Consider the following 24511-nt stretch of genomic DNA (forward strand, 5'->3'; position numbering starts at 1 on the left):
TCATGACCCTGCCCAACCACCACCACCACCTCATGGCCCAACCACCACCACCACACCTCATGGCCCTGCCCAACCATCACCACCACATGATCCTGCCCAACCACCACCACCTCATGGCCCTGCCTAACCACCACCACTTCTCACGATCCTGCCCAACCACCACTCATGGTCCCGCCCACCAACCTCAACCCCCTCGTGTACAAAATTGGAACCACCACCACCGACACCACCACCCCCACGAAGACGTCGCGTTCAGTGCACGTGACCCGAGTTGCTCTCTCTCACTCGAGTGGCGCTGATGGCGGCGGTGTCGTCTCTGTCGTTGTAGAAGCACGTCCGTGTTTTGTTCTCACGCCCACCAAGAAGCCGCGTCCTGAACCTGGAGACAATGCCCGAGCATCGGGCAGAAGCTATCGCCAAAGCCGACGAGGAGACACGGCGCAATGGAGGAGGCCGAGAAGGAGGAGGAGGAGGCCACGGGTCTACCTCGACAGGCGAGGAGGACATTGCTACTGCTGCTGCTTGCTTGCGATGGTGGTGATGTTGATGAGAGCGGTGCTGGTGGTGATGTGGAAGTGGCTACATGTAGCGTGTACAACCAAGGGGGTGCTGCTGGTTATGGTGGTGGTTGTGGCTGTATAATGTGATGGTTGGTGGTGGTTGTGGAAATAGTTTGTTGATGGTGGTAGTGGTAGAGGCTTGGGGAGGTAATGGTCGTGGTGGTGGTGGCGGTCGTAGTTGTTGATAGTCGTGGTGTGGTAACATCTCGCCGTCGCGTGTTGTTAGGCATGATGTCCGACGTTTCTTGTCCACTTCCTGAAGAAGCGCCCAGCATTTCCACCACCCGGCACAGTGGCGACTCTTTGGGGTGATGAAGATGATGATGATGGTGGTGGTGGAAGCGATGATGATGATGTTGATAATGTTGGTGGTGGCTGTGGCCATGGAGGGTCGCAGTTGTTAGTGGTGAGAGTGAAGGGCAGTGCCGGATTAAGATAGTGCGGGGCCTGTAGCGTACATTATAAAGGGGCCCTAAATATAAAAAATCACATTAAAACACATTTTTAACTTGCATAGTAAAGTAATTGTATTGTTTCACTTGCTATACAGCTAGATAATACGACATATATCTAACCTTAAACACCCAGTCGTTCATAAAAGCTTAAAGCGGTTAGTACTATAGTAATAGAGCAAGTGCAGAATCACTGAACCGGAATTGATAGCTTGAAAGCATTTAGCGCGGGGCCCTTGAAAGCGCCGGGGCCCGTAGCTACTGCATATGTAGTGCATATGTAGTAGCTACATATGCACTACACATGTAGCATGTGGTAGCTACTTTTGCTACTACGATAATCCGGCACTTGTGAAAGGGGGTGGTGGTTTTACTACCCGCAGTGATGGCGAGGGTGACTTCCACTGTCGGTTGTGGTGTTACTTGTGGTGGTGGTGGTGGTGTTAATAACACTGGTCAACAAAAAAATCATTTTTTTCTGGCCTGGACTTTTGCAGCTGTTTTAGACTAATTTCAGGGTGCTGATTCCAAATCTAATCTCAGATTTGCTCTATCACATCTCATTTTTATGCTATCGGCATAGCCCATTTTCATTGATTTTACCCGAAATTAACTCTTGTCACTTATGATTGCAAGTTGTTGCGAGTCAGTGACTGTTTTAGTGTTCAAATATGGTGCTGTATTTTAGGATAGTGTGTTTATAATATCATTTTATGTAGATATCAACATTTATTTAATATTTTTCTTCTGCAGTTTTTATTGAAAATGCAATATTTGAGATCTCAAAAACCTGATGTGATAGACAAAAACTGATGCCAGATTTGGAATCGGCACCCCAAAATTACCTTATAACCGTTGGAATACCTTATGCCAGAAAAAGTGTGTTGACCAGTGTAATAGGTCGTGCTCGACCTGGACAAATTCCCATCGGTGACCTCCTCCGGCAGGCAAGGCTGCGTTGGCCGGGTCGCGTAGCCCGCATGCCCAAAGCACCTTCTGTTCGGCCGCATAGGGGGGAGCTAAATGGCCAAGACAAGGGCTGGAGAGGAGATGGAGCTGATGAGCTACGGGCAGGAGGAGGATGTGGAGCTGAGTGGACTTGCCGACTACTGATACAAGCGGTGTCAAGATCCGCCCCTCTGGAGGAGGCTCGTGAAGGACGCTGCTGCTGCTGCTGGGCAGTGTGAGGCAGTCGCCCTCCAGCAACAACGGAGGGCAGAGGAGCGACGCTCACAACAACGAGCGGAGGGCTGGGCGGATAAAGTACAGCAAGTTGGCACCGTAGGGGGTACAGCTGGTGGTGCATCGACCGTTCATCTCAGTCAGTCGACCCATGGCACCTGCTGGGTCTGTCCTGAGACCTGCCGGCAGCGAGCCTTCGACACTTCACATGGCCTCAAAGTGCACCTAGCCTGGCACAGGCGCCGTGGTGAACATCCCCGTCACTTTGTGGCGAATGGCGCTGGTTGTTGGTTAATTGGCCGTGCGTTGGTGCTGGCCACCCACCCCCTCGTGTGCCGTGCCGGCCTTCATAGGTGCTCGCTAACAGCGCTTGCCACAACAGTCTGTTACAGACTGTATGGGGGGGGGAGTGTTTGTCTTTGGTGATAGCAGTGATCGTAGTGATTGGTCATGGTGAAGGTGGTGGCGTCTCGTTGCTTGTGGTCTTGTTAAAGATGATGATGATGGTGGTGTGTTGCTGAGTGTGGGAGAGTGGGAAGGTCGTGGTTATTATGATTGTAATGGTGCTCAAAATCGCGATTGTGGTATTGATGGTGTTTTTAATTACTGTATGGTGGTATTAATGGTGATGCTGGTGTGGTCCCATAGTATGATGATGATGGTGGTGATAATAAGTGCAGATAGTGGTGTTTAATGGTCATGGTGTTGGTATTGATTATGGTGGTATTGATAGTGGTCATATCGATACTGATGAATTAAAGGTGCTGATGGTGATGTTATTTATGATGGTGATGTTGATGGCACCGAGTGATCGTGTTGGTGGTGGTACTGATGGTGCTAATAGCAGTGATATTGATGGCAATTATAGTCAGAATATTGATGAGGGTGATGATGTTGGTGGCATAGATTGTGATGATGAAGAAAATTATGGTGATGGTGGTATTTGCATCGTTTGTTGTAAATCACTGACCCTCATAGCTCATTGGATTCCTCCAGTCTAAATAAAAAAGATTCTCATTCTCAGTGGTAGCATTAATGGTGGTGGTTATCGATGGTAATGATAGTGGAGGTACGTTTGATAGTGTGAGCATGATTATTGTGACCGCCGCATGGTGCCATCCTTGCGGCGTGCGCGTTCCACAGAAGCAGGAGTCGCTCCACCACCCCTGCGCACGTCCAGCAGCAGCCCAGAGAACGACCCGCAGGAAGGCCGTCCGTGCGGGAAGGCAGAGCCCCGCGTCACGGGCCCGAGCCCCCGTCAGATCGCTGACATTCCGCTGGCCGCTACGGTCCCAGCAAAGACCGATGACTTGAAGATGACGACGTTGACAATAAAGTTGAAGAGGAGGAAGATCATACCGGTGAAGGAGATTGAAAGTCCTGACAGTGGTGGCACTACAGAGACCTCGGGTTCAAGCTTCCAAAGCATCACCATAGACGAGGCTGAGAGTCCGAGTCCAACGCCCAAGCAGGTGGTGCCTAGCGCTGGCTGGGGGTTCTTATCCAGGTAACAGAGATATCGGCGTATACCTATTGTCCATCCGCTGCTGGATGAGGGCCTCCCCACGCCGTGTTGATCTCGTGGGGCCTGTCTGTGGTGGTTGGGCAGGACCGTGGTGTGTGCGGGTTGTTGAAGGCGGGCTGCGTAGATCTGTGTGGCACAGTGCAGGTATATATTATTTTGTATACAAACTTAATATGAGTTTAACACGGAGGCTTCCGCGACCAACATCCATAATACCGATTTTTTTTTGGGTTAGATCGCGTAAATATATAAATGTGTCGTTTAATCCGCCACCACCCGACACAGCCAATTAGTTAGGTTTGCCACGTAAATCTGGCTGTCGCCTGATGAAGCTAGTTGTAATTACTGGCGAAACGTTGTACATGGATTGTAAATGTTGTGGCTTGGCTCTCCAACACACCGGTGTGCCGTACTAGTAATGAATTGGCATGTTCTGTTTACGTGACAGCCCTTAATAATTGGCTGTGTCGGGTGGTGGTGAGTTTAACAACACGTATTTAGGCGATCTAACCCAAAACACCTGTGTTATGGATCAATATGAGTTGCTGTGAGGTGCAAGGGGTAGTGTAATCATATGAGCAGAATTCGGGTCGAAGTTTCCATGTGTAAATACAAATATTATTTTAGTCCATCAGCCTTTTGGCTGCCCAGACAATATTATACGGCAGCACTTGCTTTAGCAAGAAAACACGGGTCGGTTTTGACCACCTAGGTCTCATCAGCAGAGTCGGCCTTGTTCAGCAAAGGCTGCTGGGTTACCAGATATTACGTGCAAGAGCACTCAATCTAAACTATGGGGCCCTGAGGAAGTTGAACTTGACGAAGGACCCTGTGACGTCAACTGATTTTCGAAGTGTCCCAGGTAACATGCGCGGCTCCTTTATCAGCAGGAGCTTGAGGAGTCCACTCGTCGGGCCCGCATGTTGACAGGCAAGTCACGGTGGGGCTACCGTGGGAACACTCGCCAAGCCGACGTCTATCTCAATGGTGGTGGTAACACAGCATTGAAGGAAACTGCAGTTTTTCAACTCGACCTATTTTCTGCTGTACAAACGGAGCCGCACTGGGTGGTGTGGCAAGCCGGCCTGGCGCGGGTTCAGGGGGCACCAGGTTGTTTTCCAGTAACCGCGAGCCGAGCCACCGACGTTGCACGCAATGAACGAGTGGAGATTGCGTGATTGATGACGCGTGTGGGATGCCGTGTGCTTCCTGACTGACGTCACGCATCCACGAGACCCTTGTCCCCTGAGCCAGATTAAGATGGCCTCTTGTGAGTGCCAGTGGTAGCACTGTTTGGTTCCGGCTTGGCACAGCAAAAAGCCATCAGGAAAGGTACTGTGTGGGCTCCCACGCTGGTTTGGCTCAGATGTGCCAGTGGAAAAGATGTATTGAAGACCACCCCGTGTCACCCGACTCGTGCTTTTTTGCAGCGGTTTCTTCTCCACGAAACAGAGCGATGAGGCTCATGACACAAGCAGCCGAGTTGGAGCCTGGCCCTGGCAGATCCTCAAGAGCACCTTCGGGCACAAGGATTCCACTGCCGGCGATCGCCAGGTGAAAACGTAAATCCTCTTGCGCTGGGCAAAGTTTGGATCTGTGCCGTTATTCGTATCGATAGGAGGATAGTGATCGCCTTGGCAAGCCGTTGGATATGTTGGGCAATACATACCAGTTGATGGGATTCTACCGTGGTGGACAGGTTAGCACACTAGACTTGCAATCGAGGTTCTTCCAGTTCGTTCACCCACTGCAGCAGTTAAAGGAATGGCCAATTTGCTTAAATCTTGTCTCTGTCCACCCAGCATTAAAAGTGGGTACACCTCAGTTGATCGGCAAGTCGTGTGTGATGGGGTAAAGTGTGGGTACACCCACCTATTGCAAGGCTTCTAGCCAGCATGGCAGAGTAGGCCGAAATTCCCCCTGGAGCTTCTTCTAGCGGAGGCCCTTCCACCAGCAGTGGTGTGACTAAGCAATTTCAGGGCTGCACCTTTATCTTTTACACTAGATGGTATAATCCTTTGTGGTACAGGAGTTGCGAGAGTGTATTCGCCAGCCATTTCCGAATTACTGGCATCACCTGGTATAAATATAACCGTATTGAATTGGACCTTCACGTATCATTACACTGGTGTAAGTTGCAAGGTGGCCAGAAGATGAAAGCAAAGCAATGGTTTCTCTAATCTGTGTGGGCCTTTTGAGTGGTATCCCCCCATCTGTGTTGGTTTTCTCCAGGTTCTTCAATTTCATCCCACATGAAGCCCAAACACTTATTACTGGCCAAACATCCCAATGAGGGACCCCCCCCAAAATATAGTCTTGAAGCTCAGAGGTTTTTCTAGCTAAGTAAAGGACATTATTGTGTTATTGCGGTTGTAGGGCTTCAATGCCAGCAGTAGGCACAGCGACAATTTATATGGTTGTACTGTACTATACTCTCGTGTCTATGCTCCCCACCATCTCCGCAAACAGACAGCATGTTGCTGTATGATCAACACAACGTATGGGTAATCGGTCGACTGATCACTCTTCATCCGTAATTTCTCCCGACGCTGCCTTGCAATCTCTCGTCCGTGTGTCTCTTGTGGCGGGGAACAAAAACCTCAGCGTTGTTATTGTCACCCTTGCTCGCCGTGCGCGCGTGTGAAGAGCGAGCGAGCCGGGTCGGTGGTCGACCATGCGCCGGAGTTGACCTGGCCGAGGCTGTGGCGGAGCAGAGTGGACCTCCGCACGGCTGAGTTCACCTCTGCGGCGACCACCATGATCGTCCTTGAGCAGCGGCCCGCGTACGGTCCTTGTCTTTTTGTTGTTGTTGTTCTTCCCCAAATTGTTGCGTCGTGAGTGCAATCAGTCCGGTAATTCACAGTGGCTGCCTGTGGATCGGTTGTCTGCACTGGTTGTGATGGTAGTGATGGGACCAGTTCAACATACATACTCTTGATATTTGTAATGTGGGTGATAATATGCATAAGGGATGTTGCAAATTTTCTCCATTATTTTGGAATCTCCAAAAAACGTGCCTTGGTACCAAAATATCGGAAGATACAGATTGTTTTGGATTTATCCACAGAACGTTACCTGATTCCCAAGGCATCACTTCCCTGCTGTTTGTGCCAAACGTGTATCATGTGACGCATTTTTTGACGATATGTGACGTCACTTATGAGGAATATGAAATGTTAAATTCGGTGTATAAATAATGAAACGCACTTAAATGTACATACCAAAATACGTAACAAAATTTGCAATCCGGCCTTAAAAACTGATATCCAAAAAGATATAATCTGAAACTTATCCCGAATAAGCATAAATCATGTCATCCGCTCTGTCGATATTGACCTCTGCTTTATGCACTGATTATGTAAATAAGGATTTTGACTATTCCCATTATCGGCACGGTGGCGATATAGCCACCCTCGATCATCTGGGGTGATTGGGAGTAGGGGTGTCCGGGTAAAACAAAAACAGATAAATGCAATACACGTAACATTAGGGTAGTAAAGCGTATGAATTGTTCACCTATGTAGAATGAGGGTGAAGATGTAGGATGTCGGCTTGCTTTTATTGCCCTTCAGAGTGATCTTTTTTGGACTTGCCAACTTGTGTTTGTGCTCAGGTGGGTACTCCGTCACGTAGGCAGCCGAGGCCCGGCAAATAATAGAACCAGCGTCCGTAGAGACACAGACGTCCCGAGGGCACGGCGAATCGGGGCGACCGTCCTGTTTAGTTTGAAGGCGAGGGGGGAGGGCCCACACAGTGTGATTTGCCCCGGGCCCAGCACGCCCCTTTGGATGGCCCTGCGTAGAGAAATGTAAATTTTTTTTAATTGCAAGCACTTGAATAAGCAACCCGGATTATCTACCCATGGGTGTTATGTATGTTGAACTTCTTTTGCATGGTATGTAGTTAACCGTGCTAATTGAGAGGTGCGGGGGAAGGACAATATACTAAACACAAAAAGCAATAAAAAATATCACTACGTTTCAATCGCAACACAAGCAATCGTCATCTTGCCTTGGTTGATGACGATTGCTTGTGTTGTGATCGAAACGTCGTGATATTTTTTATTATTTTTTATTCATTTTATTTTTCATTATTTTATCTACGTGACTTTACCGAAAGACCCAAAGAACACAAAAAGCAGTTCGAAAGAAATGAGTTTAAAATTTTTATTTGAAAATGCATCGCTCCAGTCGCTTCCTAATATCGGAAGGAAGAGCGTTCCAGACGGCCGCACGAGCGCAACTGACGGCACGCGATGCGGTGACCGTCTTTGTCCACTGTGACGATGACGGGAGTATCCACGATGATGGTTTATGCTCCTTGACGAGATCAGCGAGGGTTCAGCGTACGGTTAAACCACTTCTGTTATCCTCACTGGTCTTGTAAACAAACATTAACTGCATATGCGATACACGCGTTGTCAATGTGGCTCAACAGCTGTGATCACCCACGCTATATACGGTAGCTCCCCATTAAACACGCGTCCACACTGCACGTTTTCACTTTCAGACGGGTTTTAGTTTATGGAACTTTTTTGCTTAACGTGCACCGTGCCCGCTATATGCACGTTGAGCGCGTGACGGACTACGTTTCTGAGCGGCTTGGGTTTTGGTAGCGTTGTCCGGCGATGCTGGGTGGTGCTTTGGTGGTGCTGTGGTACTTTAGTAGTGATGTGCCGTGTGATACATGGCGTGCCTTCCTCTTCCTCCTCGGTCTTTGATCCAGCATCACTTGCCATATCCCCTCTCGCACACACTTTATATTTAAATAATTGACTGTCACCGCGTATTTATACAACTAGTACTATATGAACACAACGCATTTAATAAGAGATGTGTAAAACCGTGTACTGTGCTGTCAAATGAAAACGATACAGTTACGGGCTGTAATGGCACCCCACTTTGACCCATACCCCTCACGGGAAAATTACTCCCCGAGCTTAACGCGAATTTGCTTTACGCGCCAATTTTCAGGAACGCAGCCCCCACCCGCGTTAAGCGGAGGCTTGCTGTGTAGCCAAGGCTGATCCGCCCTGGATATTGCCATAATTTATCCCAGCGGGTCCCAACTTGTTGTTCGTGAAACAACGGTGGTCTGCAAGAGCTTGGGGAATGCGGTCCGCACACCTGTTGCATTTCCCATAATTTACAGTACAGTAGCTTCAATTTGGAGAGATATGTTATTGGCAGATCATCAAGTTAATTTAAGATCCTCAGATTGTGCATTGCTCAATGTCCCACGGTCTAGGCTCCACACTTGGGGTGATCGTGGCTTTGCAATTGCGGCACCTAAACCCTGCTGCATCTCCTTGACCTTCAAGGTCACGACTTCCGAGACACGACAAACCTTCAAACCTTGACTCAAAACGTATCTGTTTAAAATGGCTTTCTCTCTCGTTAGTTATTTTCAAGCGACTTTCTCGCTGCTTCTTTCCTTGGTTGATGTTAAACTATTTTCCGCCTTTCCATGCATAGCGCCCAGAGAACGATTGTTTAAGGGCGCTTTATACATTTAAATTATTATCATTGGTGCACGACGGTGCATGAGCAAAAATGTTGAGGGTTTACAGTGGTTGGCGGGTTCAGAAAGATATGGAAGCACTGGCCTAGGCGTGCACTGGCCTACGCGTTCACTGCTCATGTATGTATATTGAACTGATTTCGCACCGTAGGTTGCCAACCGTGCTAAACGGTAGTTAGCACGGTTGGCTCATGTTGCCTGCACACATCCTGCAAGTGTGTGGAGAAACGCCGGCCTCTCTTTCCTGCAATGTGCAAGTGATGTACGTGTAAACGTGTGAGCGGCTCCAAATGCATATTGCGTTTGTGTGATTTCCAGTAGGGTCGCTGCGAAATGGAGATACGCCGGTGTATCGTAGAAGATCCGCCGCGATAGTCGCACTTTCCATTTTGAAAAAAATGTGGCCATCGTGATTACCGTGGCTCATGTTAAGTTTTAAACATTTTAATTTCCTTTCAAGTTATTCACGACATATCAAACACAATAATTACATTTCCTGAATAGCTGTTGCCACTTAAATCAGCGCCTTACAAAGCAGTTGTCTAGAGTAATTGACATCTCCACTATTATATCATATCATCATTGTTTTAGGTCTTTTAAATTATTTCATTAGTTTTTGTTTGACTGGCAGCATGTGCATTGTGAGCATTACAGATTCTAAATCTGTAATGCTCACAAGACTTATGTGTTGACTGAACTGCAGTCGGGAAAACGTTTAAGCACCATAATCATTATTTGCACCGGGAGCACAGAAAAGTGTAAACACTACACTACAAAAAATGGGAAATACAATTACAAAGTTATGGAAAACTTATGTGGTGAAAATTGTTATAAAATGACATTTATATTGCACTGTATCAAGAAAAAATTATATCGCAGCAACCTTAATTATCACGTGACAATCGAATTGCTTACGCCCGATGTTTTGTGCCACTTGTTGTCGGAGTGTAAATAATAATGTATCTGCTTGTATGCACGTGCTGGGTCCCGCAGAAATCTGCCTCCGAAGCCCCTTGCTGAGCAGGAAAGGCATAGAGTGCAGTACGAAGCCATGCTTTGCGAAATACAGAAACAAGGTACGAGAACGGGCATCATCTTCACTTGTGCTGCGATTACGACAGGAGGCACATGGTTCTTCTCGGAGGCATTGTGTGTGTCCTCGTTGCCGGACCAGTTCAGGGGTGGGGTGACCCAGCATTTCCATTTTTTAAACGCACAACCCCATTATTTACATTAAGACCAAATTCAGCTGATTCACAGCTTGTGACGTGTGTATTGCTTTCAAGAATTACAGTTGTGAACGCTTTTTCTATTAAGAAATATGCAAATATGAATATACATGTCGAAGATTAAAGGCACACTTAAATCATCGTAGTTGGTCAAAGGTATCTTGTGCTCACATGAGAATTGAAGCAGTGCTCATCACCTGTGTACAGCCCTGAGCCAGCGGTGGGAATTCTCCATTCCTATGATAAGCAGCCAAACACTCTTTTAACGCTTGTTGATTCTAAATGTGGAGGGAAAAACTGGAGGACCCGGAGAAAAATCCTCGCGACCACAGGGAGAGAGAAACGTGCAAACTCCAAATATACAGCAGCAGGCGTCAGGGTCGGGATCGAACCCACGACCTGCTGTATACCAGGCGAGGTAGTTAACATTTCGGCATCGCGGCGCCCCGGACACTGTGCGTGGGGGGGGGGCCCCCCCTGTGTCTCGCGTTGTCCTCCCTCAGAGGAGCAAGCGTGTGAGCGGCGGCGGCGGCTGGAGGAGGAGCGGTGCCGCCGGGAGGAGGTGGCGACGCGGACGACAGCCCTGTGGAGCCGCGGCGTGCTGCCGCGCTGGCAGGAAGTGTGCGTGTGCCACCCCGCTGCTGCCACCTGTGTTACGGGATTCCTTAACGTTTTACGACGTGCGGTTTTTAAAATATATATAAGTGCCCGTTGCGGAGCACAGGTCCAGGGGAGGCCCACATTGGCCAAGCGGCCAGCAACAGACATTAAAGTTGTATTAGATAACAGTTAATAGGTAATATCAGAGTTATGTGTTTTGTTTGCATTATGGCTGCAGGTATTGTGGTCTATGCAAGCATGACTCCTTGTAAAAAAAGGTGTCAGTTTTGTTGCCAGATAGAAGAGTAAAAAAACAATTATCATATTTTTTACTGGCAAATTAGGTTCCAATGGTGTAAATGCTTAACCCGAGCTCTCATACTCTGATGGTGCATTGTCTTTGAGTTGTGCGCCTTTTGGCATCATCTGGTCCAACCCATGTGAGACTAGGCTCTAAGGAAAGCTGTCTCGGGTGTGGACCAATCAACTTCAAGGACAGTGCATATATTATCAGAGTTATGTTTTTTGTTTGCATTATGGCTGCAGGTATTGTGGTCTATGCAAACATGACTCCTTGTAAAAAAAGGTGTCAGTTTTGTTGCCAGATAGAAGGGTAAAAAAACAATTATCAGGTACAGTAAATTTTAACTGTAAGAACCTTGGTGAGAGTTGACGGGAGAGAATTCCAAAGTGGGGGTAGAAGCAGGAAGATAAGTGCTTTGTCCTGTGGTTTGGTGGTTGAACGTCATGTTGATGAACGCTGTGTTGATGAGACTAAACAGTCTACTAGACCGAGTTCTCGACATGGGTGGGGAAATTGGTGAGTGAATTTTTATTGGAACAATAATAATGGTCGTAGCGACAGTAGAGGGACAAGGCGGAAACTTACCACCAGCGAGTGAGTGACTGAGGGAATTGATAAGTGCTGGTTCATCGGTGAACATAATTGCGTTACGTGGAACTCTACGAAATACAGCAAGGTAGGAAACTGGGTGCTCTTCCACCCCAGATTTGACAACGGTGTTCCAGCTTTGTCTTTGGAGGTATTTGCGGTTCGTCATCACAAGTATTGGGTTATCAATACGGAAGGTGACGGGTAGCGGGCTCTATAACATTTTAATCTCCGCTTTTTGCATTGTGTATCACTTTATCGTTTATGCGATCGTAAAACAGAATTTTAAAACGAAACACGTTGTTAGGCCTGGCACATCTCCTGGGGGAAACACTGAATACTTGTAATAGTGGGTAGGTCTCTCTTCCCAATTTACAGCTTGTTATGAGCTATAGTTACAGTGTCCAGTGTTTTTGTACTTTAATCACAAATGTAGTTGACGTTCATTGGGCCCCTATTCATAGCGTAATTCTAGAACAGGAGTCCCGTTCTGAAATCGCGTTGTGAATAGGGCCCTTAATTTCATCACCCTTAATTGTTTTAACCTAATTATATGACATGCTTACCAGCTACCACTCGCCAACCTTTTGCAAAAGGGAAAATTTCTTAAATGAGCAAAACCGAGCCGCGTCCGCGCCCTCCCTCCATGGTTTATCTTCCTATCGCCGCGCGGCTCCTCGTGGACTATCGCACACACGAGCGTCCACTCTCATCATGTAGGAGGGCGAGCTGTCGAACTTGAAAAAGAATGCGGTTGCATATTTTGTGTAACGCTATGCAAACACCGCGGAACAGAAGCGCAATAGGGGTTCTGAGTTCGTCTTGTCCCTCGCATTTGGAATCACGGGTGCATTTATTTATATCTTCATTGTAAACGACAGAAAATAAATTAATAAGGGTGTCCAGTTTGGGGGGGTCATTGCCCCCCCCCCCGAACTCCACCCATGCGTCTTATCAACTTGGCCAGTGTTCAATGGGGTAAGTTGTGAATAGAAATACAATGCTATACTGAAGTTGCATTCATATTGGATGCAACTTTTACGAGAGTTTTCGTTGCCACATCCCGCTCCTTACCGATGATAAGATGGACAAACAGAGCTAATGCATCAACAACCATTCAACCTTTGCTGGGGGGAAAAAAATAAACTGCCACTGTGAAAACTGCACTTGCACTTAACAGATGAGTCTCCCTTCTGCGGTGTGCAGTGGGCCCTCGTACGACACAATCGCAAACAGATTCTGTCCACGCTTGCCGACTTAAGTTTGTCTACAAAAACTCGTGATTCTCGGATTACGTTCCAAGTCGCAGCTCGAGAGACGTAAGCGGTAATGTCACGGCGTGGTAAAGAAACTAGCCCCGGCAACCCACGCGGCGTGGGGAGGCCTTCCTCGCCCAGCCGTGTGGATTGACCGATGATAGAAGGGCCGGTGAGTCTGTAGCGCACCGTCACAATAATTGCGAAAATCTCGGTCATTGCACGAGGCAATGTTGGTGGCGTTTGCTCAACAGGTGCAAGAGCCGCAAGGTGCGCAGCTTGTGGTGGGCGGGCATTCCTCCGAGTGTGCGTGGGTTGGTGTGGCAACGCAGCATTGGCAACCAACTCAACATTACACCTGGTGGGTGAATAGGTATATTGGGTGGGTCGGTTGACATTGATCTAAAAAATATTTTTTTTATTTTACCTGGTAAGGCCCACTGAGCCATATAGAGCTCTTTCAGAAGCGACCTGGCAACAAATGATAGCCCAATGAAGTAGCTTATTATGTGGACATTTATAGCAGCGAAATACTCAAAACGCATGTTTCTAATTGTGGAGGGGAAAAACCGGAGGACCCGGAAAAAAATCAACGCGACCACAGGGAGAACATGCAAACTCCCAAATATTCAGCAGGCGTCGGGGCTGGGATCGAACCCACATCCTCCTGTATATCAGGCGAGGTAGTTAACATTTCGCCACCGCGATACATTGGGTGGTAGAGTTTGATATATCGGGTGGCTTGGGCTCTGTGTGGCCTGCTGGGTGGGTGGATGTTTGGCCCGCTGCATTTTTCCAGCACCTCTCAGATGGGGTGGCCTCAATGGAGCTGTTGTGTGGGGGGGCACCGTAACAGTGATCTGCCACCAAGGAGCGTGAACTCGGGCTGGCGCTGGACCCACCCGAGCACCCCCCCCCCCCACCGAGCGCTGACACTGGTTTTGGGGGCCCTCCCTCTGTCCCATTAAATTATTTTCCTTTCACCGTTTTAACCATCACCCATGCCCAATGCTAAACTCCACTATTGTTCACCTTGGTCATTTGAGTTGTAGTTTTTAAATGTTATGTACAAATTGTGCAGCCAAGTCAAAATAAAACTTTAAAAAAGTTTTCATTTTGGCATATAGCTGATTGTGATTTTATGGCTTTAACTACTGCGACTTGGGACTGTTACTAAGTCTCTATATATTTTTTTGGGGCGGGGGAGGGCTACGTTTCTGAGGCCCTGGGCTGCAGCCCTGAAAGTCCCTGCATGAATCTGACCCTGGCTGTGTGTGAATGTTTTTTTCTTTCTCTCAAGAACTGTACGAAATTTTCCTCGCCCGGTGGAAGGAGCTTGAAGACTCGTGCGGGGACTGCTGCTGCTATATGGATGGTAGCGTGTCGCACGCTCAACACTCTGCCCGATCTCAGCGGAGCTTCAGGCTGTGCTTTGCAGTCTTTTCGACGTCTCTTTCCCACATTTAAATGCGACTAATTCAGCTTCGTCGTAATCATGGGCACGGCCGATTGACTCTTGAAAGCCTCCAAAAGCCATCGCCATCTCTCAAGCTCTCGTTTTGCAACCATCCCGTCTGGTTCCTGCACACGAGCCGATTTCAATTGCTCCATCTCCGCGGTGAATGTACCCTTGGGCACTTTTCACTCCATTGTTAGTCTCAACCACCGGCCATCGTTCCTTTATAATAGTGTTCTTCACTCATTTTAGAGGGGGGGCCCACTTTCGCCTATAAGACATCATCAGTGAAACCATTGGGGGTTTGACAGATGCTTGATGATGATGATGATGGGTGTTTCCACATTTGTGTATTGTCGGTGGCCGTACATCAGGTGCCACACTGAGGGCCGCCAATGGCCTGCGGGCCTTGCAATGAATAACACTTTGTAACAACGTTTTCCTGCCCAATTCCACTTTTATTAAGTCAATATAACGTCCTTAAGCTGACGTATGGTCTCTAATCCGTGTGCTCCCCTTTCCTGTCTCGGTGTAATTCCAATCGTGTGTATCATATCTCCCTACTTTGCACATTTGAATCAAACGCAAGTTGTGAAGCATCCCAAGGCACTGAACCAGCGGCTCTACGGGTTGTGGGTTCAACTCCCTAGTGCCAGGTGTCTGCAATGGAGCTGATCGTGTAGAAGTCTTGCACCAACACACATGAGCCTGTAGGATCAAAACCTAAGCAAAACTGGCAGCAATCTCGCGAGGACTCGCTACTACTTCAAATCTCTTGGCCTTTTGGGTCTTTGGGGCGTGACCGCTTCCTTCGCCAATATCTCTCCCCTTGCAGTTGTCTCTCTGCTTTTTCTGTGCATCGCTGCGTCTTTCATCCCGTGCAGTGATCGAAAGCCGTCCCTTGGTGTGGACCAGTCAGTTTCAAGGACAATGCATATATTATCGTGTGTTTTTTGTTTTCATTTGACTGCAGGTATTCTGGTTAATGCAGACATGAATCCTTCTTTAAAGGTTTCAGTTTTGCTGCCAGAAAAAAAGGGAAAAACCCTATTATTGTATTATTTTCTCCCAGGAGCAGCGATTACCGTGTGTTAACGGGGAGTGGGTGTAGTATCCAGCGTCCATCGTCCCTTCTCCCCAGCCCCCATTCTCGCGGCCAGTCACAGTCATACCGTCTATTTTTTTGTTTAAACACTTTTTAAAATGTTTAAAAAGATCTCCACTGATAAGAATTCCTTTCTCCCTCCCACCCCCCGACCGGTTGCCATCAGGACTGGGTGCGTCGGTGGCACCTGGAAACCACCAATTGGAGGCCATGACCCTGGACATTTCGAGCACATTTCCTGACCTCCACATCTTTCAGAAGGTGCGCTGCCAGTGCTCGGAGCGATGTGCCCCCCCCCCCCCGCAGCCTGGTTTTGCTCTCCGCCAAGTCGGCCAGCCGTTGTCGTATAACGCGCCAAATTTTCCTTCCACAGATATTGTAAACGATGGTGTTGTGATGCAGAGTGACCCCCTTTTTATTACACGCTTTTTATTAGCTCAATCTGTCTGTTGTATCCTCAAATCTTGTAACAAAATTTTACCCACTTCCCAATGTGGTATCGACTGCAAACTTGGTATACTTATGTCATACTGATGACAATACTATATTCTATCCTTAAAAATAAAAATTCATATTTTTAAACATTATTTTTTATATGTTATGTTTCGGCTTGGGTCTAATTTTCCACGCTCAACTGACGTTGGCTATAAATCACCACGGTCCCTTACGTTATGGCAAGCCTCGGGGCCACTTCCTGGAGTCGTGGAGTTCTTCCATTACTAGTACGGTACATTTAATTAAAGCGTGTTTTTAAAAATATTACTTATTTTAATTGCATTCGCACGAGTTTTGTAGGTGTCGCTCACTTCGCCGGGGTATTGGTGGGGGCGGACAGATAGCCCAGATAAATACACGAGTAACGCGTATTAACTTGCGTCGTTTGAGCTCTAGTGACGGAAGCCTGTTGAGGAAATCAGTAATATAGTCACTTCCTGAGAGAATTATCACCCCGCAGGTCATGAACGCAGAGTCTTAGCCAGAATTTTACAAAATATCCCACAGATGTCTCCTGAAAAAAGTCTTTAGACTCCGTGAGCCTTTCATAGGTAAACAAAGACTAGATAGCTAGTTGGTACTGCACTTGTGTATATAAAACAAAGACAAAGATCCCCTGTATAGCCTTAGCAGACTGTTGGGGAAAGTGCTCTTAGCGAGCACCTATGAAGGCTGTGGGTGGCCAGCACCACGCCCGACCACCTTTGTATCCCTAGTGGCAATATTTACACACTGCACCAGGTACTCATTTGAGGCTGAGTCGATCTAGAGGAGACCCAGGACCGGTTCAGATAATTGTCACTGGTGTTGTCCGTGAGCGAGACTTGAACTTGGGACGACAGGTTCGTAGCGCAACGCGCTAACCACTATGCCACCGCTCCCCATACTTATGTATATGTATACACACACACACCTATAATGCTGTGACTTAATTGATCCATAATTTACCTGATCTCATCAGATCGCAGAAGCTCAGCAGGGTTGATCCTAGATAGTCATTAGATGGGTGCTCATGATGCACAACCCGTTGTTATAGGCTGTGGGACCACGTGATTTGCAGCAGGAGGATAGTGCAGTAACAGTCATTGTTGTAGTCTACTTTTATGCTCCCACAACTATTTTCACCAAACCACATGAACCAGCATGGTGAAGTATGCTCAAATAACCCCCTCGAGCCCCACCACACATGGCGTGGCAAAGCCCTCATCCAGCAGTAGATTGACAAAGGAACTGTACATGCACAGTATTGTCAGTTTTTGTTCTCTGCAAATGCGATGTGTAGGCCATTGTCACGAAGTGGGTCACCCCGTGACTTGTTTTCTCTTCCCCTTCCTCCCAGTGACTTCTTGACCTCTCATTAGGCATGACCACAACACTTTATCAAGATGAGGCTCTATTGGTTGTAGTAACACAACCGTGTGTAGGTCCATTTAAAAAAAAAAACCTGTTTGCCTCTTAAGTTCCCTTACCTCACTGTACTTGCGTTCCATTCATTTCGTGTGTTTTGCAGACTTGTGTAAATATTGCAATGTTTGAGCCGCATGTTGCCGAGTTGATTCAGAGGCGGTGTTGATGCCCCCTGGTTTCTTTGCTCTGTCTCCCCCACCACCACCACTTCACTTGTTGAGCCAGGGAGGACCTCTCCATGACTCTCTGCGGAATGTTCTGGGGGCATACGCCACCTACAGACCGGACGTCGGCTACGTAGGCCCCCCCCTTCCCCAGCACGGACACTCTGGCACGCCACCCAGCGGACATCCTGCTTTAGTACAAATTAGGGTTGTCGATTTTACTAAATTCAGCCTTAATATATCACACAGGTTTTTTCTGGTTAGATGGTGTAAATGTGTCGTTAAACCCGCCACCGCTCGACACAGCCAATTGGTAAGGTTTGTCACATAAACAGAACGTGCCAATTCGTCACTCGTACAGCACACCGGTGTATTGGAAAGCAAAGCCACAATATTTACAATCCGAGTACGACGTTTCGCCAGTATTTGCAACTAGCTTCATCAGGCGACAGCCAGATTCGTGGAGAAATCCTGTTTTGTTACATAAATAGAGGGGCAGATGTGATGACATCACTTGTGAGCACTTCTTGAGTGAAGGGCGGGGGGGGTATTAATACATGTATATCAATTAGAATGGGTATCCATTGCCGGTTGGGTTATTTATATGGTAATCAACGTACATTACGCATGCAGATTAAGTCTATTTTGTACCTACTGTCGAATCTGTGCACTAAAATAGCAGTACCTATTGTCTGTTCAACGGTAATCCCCATTGAAGTATGTTGACCTGCATAGGCATGCGTTTAAACGATGTATTATTTGAGGATTCGCTTCCAAGCAGCATTAAGTCTGTAGCTATCTGAACAGTTAAAATAATTTCAACCGTTGAGCCTGGCGCAGAGGTCTGCAAACCTGCGGCTCTGTAAGGACCGCTTCAGGGGAGCTTTGTCTTTTATATGGGTGACACAGTGGGGGGGAGCACAGGTGGTTCAACTGTCGGGCATCTCAGGTAACCCATAACTCCTGCGTCTGCCCTGTGACCTGCCAGCAAGCATTCGGCACTTGACTTTGTAGCCTCGGTGCACCTAGCCTGGCACAAACGCTGTGGTGATGTCACCGTCACGTAGTGGCGAACGGTAACGGTTGAGCGTGTGTGGCCCAGTGCCGAATTATTCTAGTAGCAAAAGTAGCATATGCTACGGGCCCTGCACTTATCAATTCTGGTTCAGTGATTCTGCACTTGCACTATTACTCTAGTACTATACTGCCTTTAACTTTTATGAATGACTGGGTGTTTAAGGTTAGCGATATGTCGTATTATCTGGCTGTATAGCAAATGAAAAAATACAATAACTTTATTGTGCAAGTAAAACATTTGTGTTTTAATATTTGTTATTTTTATTTTGGGCCGCTTTATAACGTATGCTACAGGTCCCGCACTAGCTTAATCCGGCACTGGTGTGGCCGCGTCTTGTCAGGCCCCGATGACGTCGTGGTTGGCGGCCATGCTGCTGCTGTACATGGATGCCGTGGAGGCGTTTGTGGTGCTCGCCAATATCCTCAACCAGCCCTGCATGCTGGCCTTCGCGCTGCCTCGCCCGGACCAGGTGCGCAGCGCAGCTCCTTCAAGTGGAGGAGGATGGCCCTTCGGCCAACAGTGACGTGACCAAATCAGCATGGTTGGCTACGTACGGCGCGAAAGAAGTTCATCATTCATAACAGTCATTATCATCATCGTCGCAATCCATGGGCAGATAGGTGTCCATTGCACATTTCGCCAATTGCTTCCACTTTTCTCTGTCTTGTGCCAATAAGCTCAAGTAGTGGCCACGTCTTTCTGGCACCAATCTCTCATGTCGCCGTCAAGACAAACTCTGCGAGGTCTTCCGCTTTTTTCCCCCGTTTCTTCCATTTTTCCCGAACGACACACTTTTAATTTTGCCATCGTTATCCATCCTCCACAGGCGTTGCACCTTTTACCTTTTGTCGACCCGCAGGTGAACAGGTATCTTGCCACCTTCGATGTATTTTTTGAAGAAAACCTTCCAGGTTTGTTTACGCATTTCAAGAAAATTGGTCTACTCCCGGACGTTTACCTCGGCGGCTGGTGAGCCATCATCTTCCCTTTTTACACTCATCACATTTAGCAACATGCATTGAGATTACTTTGATTATTTTGCTGCGATAAATTTCCACGTGATACAAGCCTCTTTGTTGAGCTATCATTTGTGGCCAGGTCGCTTCTGAAAAGTAAGTTAATACCTCGGTGGGCTTTAGCTGATGAGATAAAAATCATTTGCTTGTGTTGCAGTCGAAACGTCGTGAGAATTTTTATTGTTTTATATTTATATTATTTTATTATTTTCCTTCTACGTGACTTTACCGAAAGAACCAAGAATATGAATTCCTGCAGTAACGAAAGCTTTAAATCAAAAGATAAAACATTGTTTAGTTTTATATTTTGTATATCTTTGAGTGATTTGTTTTGCCTTTCCTTTTGCACTCCTATCGTGTTTTGTGTAGTTTGCTGTTGTAACCTGCTGACCCGCACATACTGGACATCTGTGAAAAAGAGCTTCATAGCTCGTCTGATTCCTCCTGCAGTCTCACTCAAGATTATCATTCTGACGTAACAAATGGCTATATAGTTATACAAAACAATTTACCGAGTTCACCGACTGCCTTGACCTTAGCGGGGTGGGACATGTACAATGCCCCCCTCACCAGCATTTATTAACCAAGAGCGGACTAAAATGTTGGGCTGTTTCAGTCACGACTGAGATAATTACTAAGTGGAATCTACAAAGACTTGACTAAAATGCACAAGTTTTTTTCTCGACTAGATGAAGAATATAAGAATACAAATTTTTAAAATGCTGATTAAATTCACAGTGCTTAGAATCTAGTCTCTAAAACGAAACTCTACTATCCTATGGTTCTTTCGGTAAAGTCACGTCGATGGAAGAAAACATAATAACAATAAAATAATAAAAATAAAAATAAAGTAAATAAAAAATAATAAAAAACATTAGCTGCCCCCGCCCATCTCTAAACCTTTATAAACAGCCTTCATCAGCAGCTTTCCCCCTCTTTTTTTCTCCTGATGACGATTGCTTGTGTTGCAATCGAAACGTCGTGATATTTTTATTATTTTTTATTCACTTCATTTTTATTATTCTAATATTATTTGTTCTATCTACGTGACTTTACCGAAAGAACCATAGAATATGAATTCCTGCAGTCAAAGAAAGTTTTAAGTCAAAATTTAAACTATACTAAACATTTTTTTATTTTACCAGGTAAGGCCCACTGAGCTATATAGCTCTTTTTCTGAGCTATATAGCTCTTTTTCAGAGCTATCATTTGTGGCTGTCACAAATGACAGCCCAACGAAGTGGCTTATCATCGTGTGGAAATGTCGAGCAGCCCAATACTCTGAACGTGTGTTGATTCTAAATGTGGGGGGAAAAAACCAGAGAAACCAGAGAGTTATCCACGCGACCATGGGGAGAACATGCAAACTCCAAATATACAGCAGGCATCAGGGTCGCGATCGAACCCACAACCTCCTGCATACCAGGCGAGGGAGTTAACATCACGCCACCGTGTGTGTGTGTGCCAATTTGACCGTGACGTCTGCCAGGACAGAGTCTCGTGATGTTGAAAAAATGTATCCATCCGGAGCCAAATCTTATGAACTGAGTGCTGAAAACGTGGTTGTGCTGCTTCCTCTTAGCTCTAGGGTGCAGTATAATGCCTTCAACACTCGGGGGAGTGAGTCACTTGGCGGGAACGATGTCCGTCAGAGGTCGCAACCAGGTACCCGATACCCGTACCCTACCCGATACCCGGCTACCCGTACCCGGCCGGGTACGGGTACCCGTTTGCGACCCTGGTGCGGCCGGATACGGGTACGGGTAGAGAGTGAGTCACTGGTGAGTAACCGTTTGTCACTCATTTCCCAACGTCTTGTCTCTTCTCACAATTCAAGTTCCTAGAATCAACCCACCCGCGACTGCAACGTGGCTTCATCCCAGAGGTCGCAATCGGGTACCCGAAACCCGTACCCGGCCGTGTACGGGTACGGCCGGGTACGGGTACCCGTTTTCAACCCTGGTGCGGCCGGGTACGGGTAAGGAATCGAAACCCGTTTGCGACCTCTGATGTCCGTGATGGTGTGGTGGCAGGGTGCTCGTCCTGCTGGCGCACGCGCTTCCGCTGGAGTGCGCGTGCCGCGCGCGAGACGTGTGGTTCCGTGACGGAGAGGAGTTTGCGTTCCGCGCCGCGCTGGGCACGCTGTCGCTGCTCGCCGACTCCCTGCTGACCCTCGACAAGGAGGGCGCGGCGGCACTCCTGCTCGCGAGGTCGTCTCCCGCTTCCTCGTCCTCCGTGGCCGCCGCTCACTACTTTACGATTCCGGCGACGCAGGAAGAGGCGCTGTTCTCCGCCATCGCCGGCGTCCGCATGGTCAGCCGCCGGCGATCGTGGGCTCAGGTCCTCGCCCTTCAGGGCAGTGGGTGGGGTGGGGAACCCGTGTGACTCGTGACTTTGTGCAGCCCAGGACTTCAATCACACTGCCGTCAACTTTGTCATACAGCCTATGGCCCACAACTTGACTTATCACAGCCCGTGACTTAATTTCATACGGCTGGTGACCTTCATTTTACACGACCCGCGACTTTATTTTCAGGAGCTTACGCCTCCATTTCATATGGTCTATGGCCTGGCAGAAGTCCTATCGCTTCTAAATGGCCTACAAACGATATTTATCCATATTCTATGGTTCTTTCGGTAAAGTCGGGTGGAAAGAAAAAATAACAATAAAATAAAAATGAAGTTAATACAAATTTCACGACGTTTCGATCGCAACACAAGCGGCTGTCATCAGGCCAGTGCTGTTGATGCACTTGGGCTTCGCCCATCCCAAAAAGTTTATAAACAGCTTGCGTTGCGATCGAAACGTCGTGATATTTTTAGTTAACTTTATTTTTATTTTATTGTTATTTTTTCTATCTACGTGACTAAAGAACCATAGAATTCTGAATTCCTGCAGTCACGAAAGTTTTAAGTCTATATTTATCCATCCACATAAATTAACATGACTGCAACTTTTTGCGTAATTGTGTTAAGGCAGGATTTTTTAAAAACATGTATTCTCTGTGAATCTGTTCAATAAAGACCAAGTGATATCTGTTACACTTTGCAGAGCTCATATTTTGAAAAAGTTGAATTTACTGCCTTCTGTCAATTCACTGGATAACCCCTCCCTCCCCCCCCCCCGCTGTATTGGTCATGGGGGTTGTTTGACCATACTTCACCACACTGGTCAATGCCGATTGGTGATGATGGGGGATCGAGTGGGTTGACATCGGGCTTGGAGAGTAATATTTTCTACTTGAGGAAACCTGGGTGTGCAGTCAGGCTATGGACATCGTGACCTGAGTTTTCTTTTATTTTCTGGCCACGACTCACATCAGTTGTGAATGATACCTGAACCAGTTCTCTGAGACCTCCAACCACGATTGAGGTGAAGTATGGTCAAACATCCCACACATCCGAACCTGCATACAGCAAATGGATTGATAAAGGACTCTAAAGATAGAACCCCAGTCTTACGAGAGAGCGTTGCATTATTGCTCAGTGATTCATCGTGGAAATATTTGCAAGTCATTGGGTGGCCAGCTCTCGCAAGTGGGTAGCAACTTTTCTGAATTTTCTCCGATGGTCTGGAAATTTCTAGATTTTCTGTATATTTAATGAAGTTTATTTTATTTGATACGTAAGGTAATTTAAAACGCTTGCTAAAAATTAAATCTGCGTATTGTTATGCAGTTTAACATTCAACATGATCATTTTACCTTACCTTAACATTTGCCCCCTTTTAGTCCCACCACTCCGAACGTCAAGTTTTGGATTGCTCATCTACTTTAATAAAATACCTCGTGCCTCCTTCACATATTCGTCTCCGTATGAAAACAAATTAACGGTTCAGTATTTTTTTTACACAACCCCTATGAAAAGCACATTGTCAGCAGCATTTTATTCGGAACGAGAAAACTCTGGACTGTTGTCGACATTCGGTGTCTCGTCAGCAGAGACTTTGAACCAATGCTGGTGAACTGCCCGAATTGTACATGATGGTCCAGATGTATTGTGACCTCCCCCATTCAATCCTCTAAAACGTAATATTTTTAAAGGTTAAAAAAAATACTCAAATGAAAAAAAGGTTAGGGGTCAATTAATTGGGGGGTCACGACATCGGTACCACCCTGTATGTAGCGACGCACTCTCCATCAAAACACGAGTCCTTAGATTGACGCATGAATGCATTATACAGAACACGAAATAATTAAGTCGTGGAGAATTATACTTCACAACATAATTTCATAAAATACATAACTACCACTTCATACAGCCAGGTAGTTGTCGTGTTCTGAACTATTTGCCAACTGCTTTACATTGCCATAATCTCTCCTCTACAGACTTTCGGGAAAGTTCTGGATCCATGGGACGCATGCAGTTGTGCTAAATTCTGTCAATGACATATACCATGGCGACCCATACCGTTTACCCGTACAGGGGAATTGAGTTTTCAGTTCCATAGAGTGTACAGCCGTTTCAATATGGGAAAAACTAAATGTTTTGTCCGTGTTTATCCCTTGTGATGGGACTTTGTAGGATGAACGTTGAGATTTATAAGGGCATGGGGTGACCAAGAAGGTATGAGT

The 24511-nt window shown here is 46.9% G+C and overlaps 2 protein-coding genes across 2 annotated transcripts; both read left to right on the forward strand.

Annotated features, from left to right (window-relative positions):
• Positions 1-443: 443 nt before the first annotated feature.
• Positions 444-19894, forward strand: LOC144945889 (TBC1 domain family member 12-like). The gene is made up of 12 exons (XM_078874509.1): positions 444-480; positions 3338-3701; positions 5150-5273; positions 6366-6502; positions 10233-10315; positions 10972-11089; positions 13471-13577; positions 14517-14591; positions 15944-16038; positions 17905-17976; positions 19262-19390; positions 19781-19894. Exons 1-12 carry the CDS (start codon positions 444-446, stop codon positions 19892-19894), a joined length of 1455 nt encoding a protein of 484 aa, XP_078730635.1.
• Positions 19895-21956: 2062 nt separating this feature from the next.
• Positions 21957-22858, forward strand: LOC144945890 (TBC1 domain family member 14-like; the record flags this gene model as incomplete). Its single annotated transcript, XM_078874510.1, has 1 exon — positions 21957-22858. A coding segment is annotated over one exon (366 nt), but the record flags the coding sequence as incomplete, so codon positions are not given.
• Positions 22859-24511: the final 1653 nt, after the last annotated feature.

The sequence above is a fragment of the Lampetra fluviatilis genome, chromosome 39, assembly GCF_964198595.1.
Source record: "Lampetra fluviatilis chromosome 39, kcLamFluv1.1, whole genome shotgun sequence".
NCBI classification, from domain to species: domain Eukaryota; kingdom Metazoa; phylum Chordata; class Hyperoartia; order Petromyzontiformes; family Petromyzontidae; genus Lampetra; species Lampetra fluviatilis.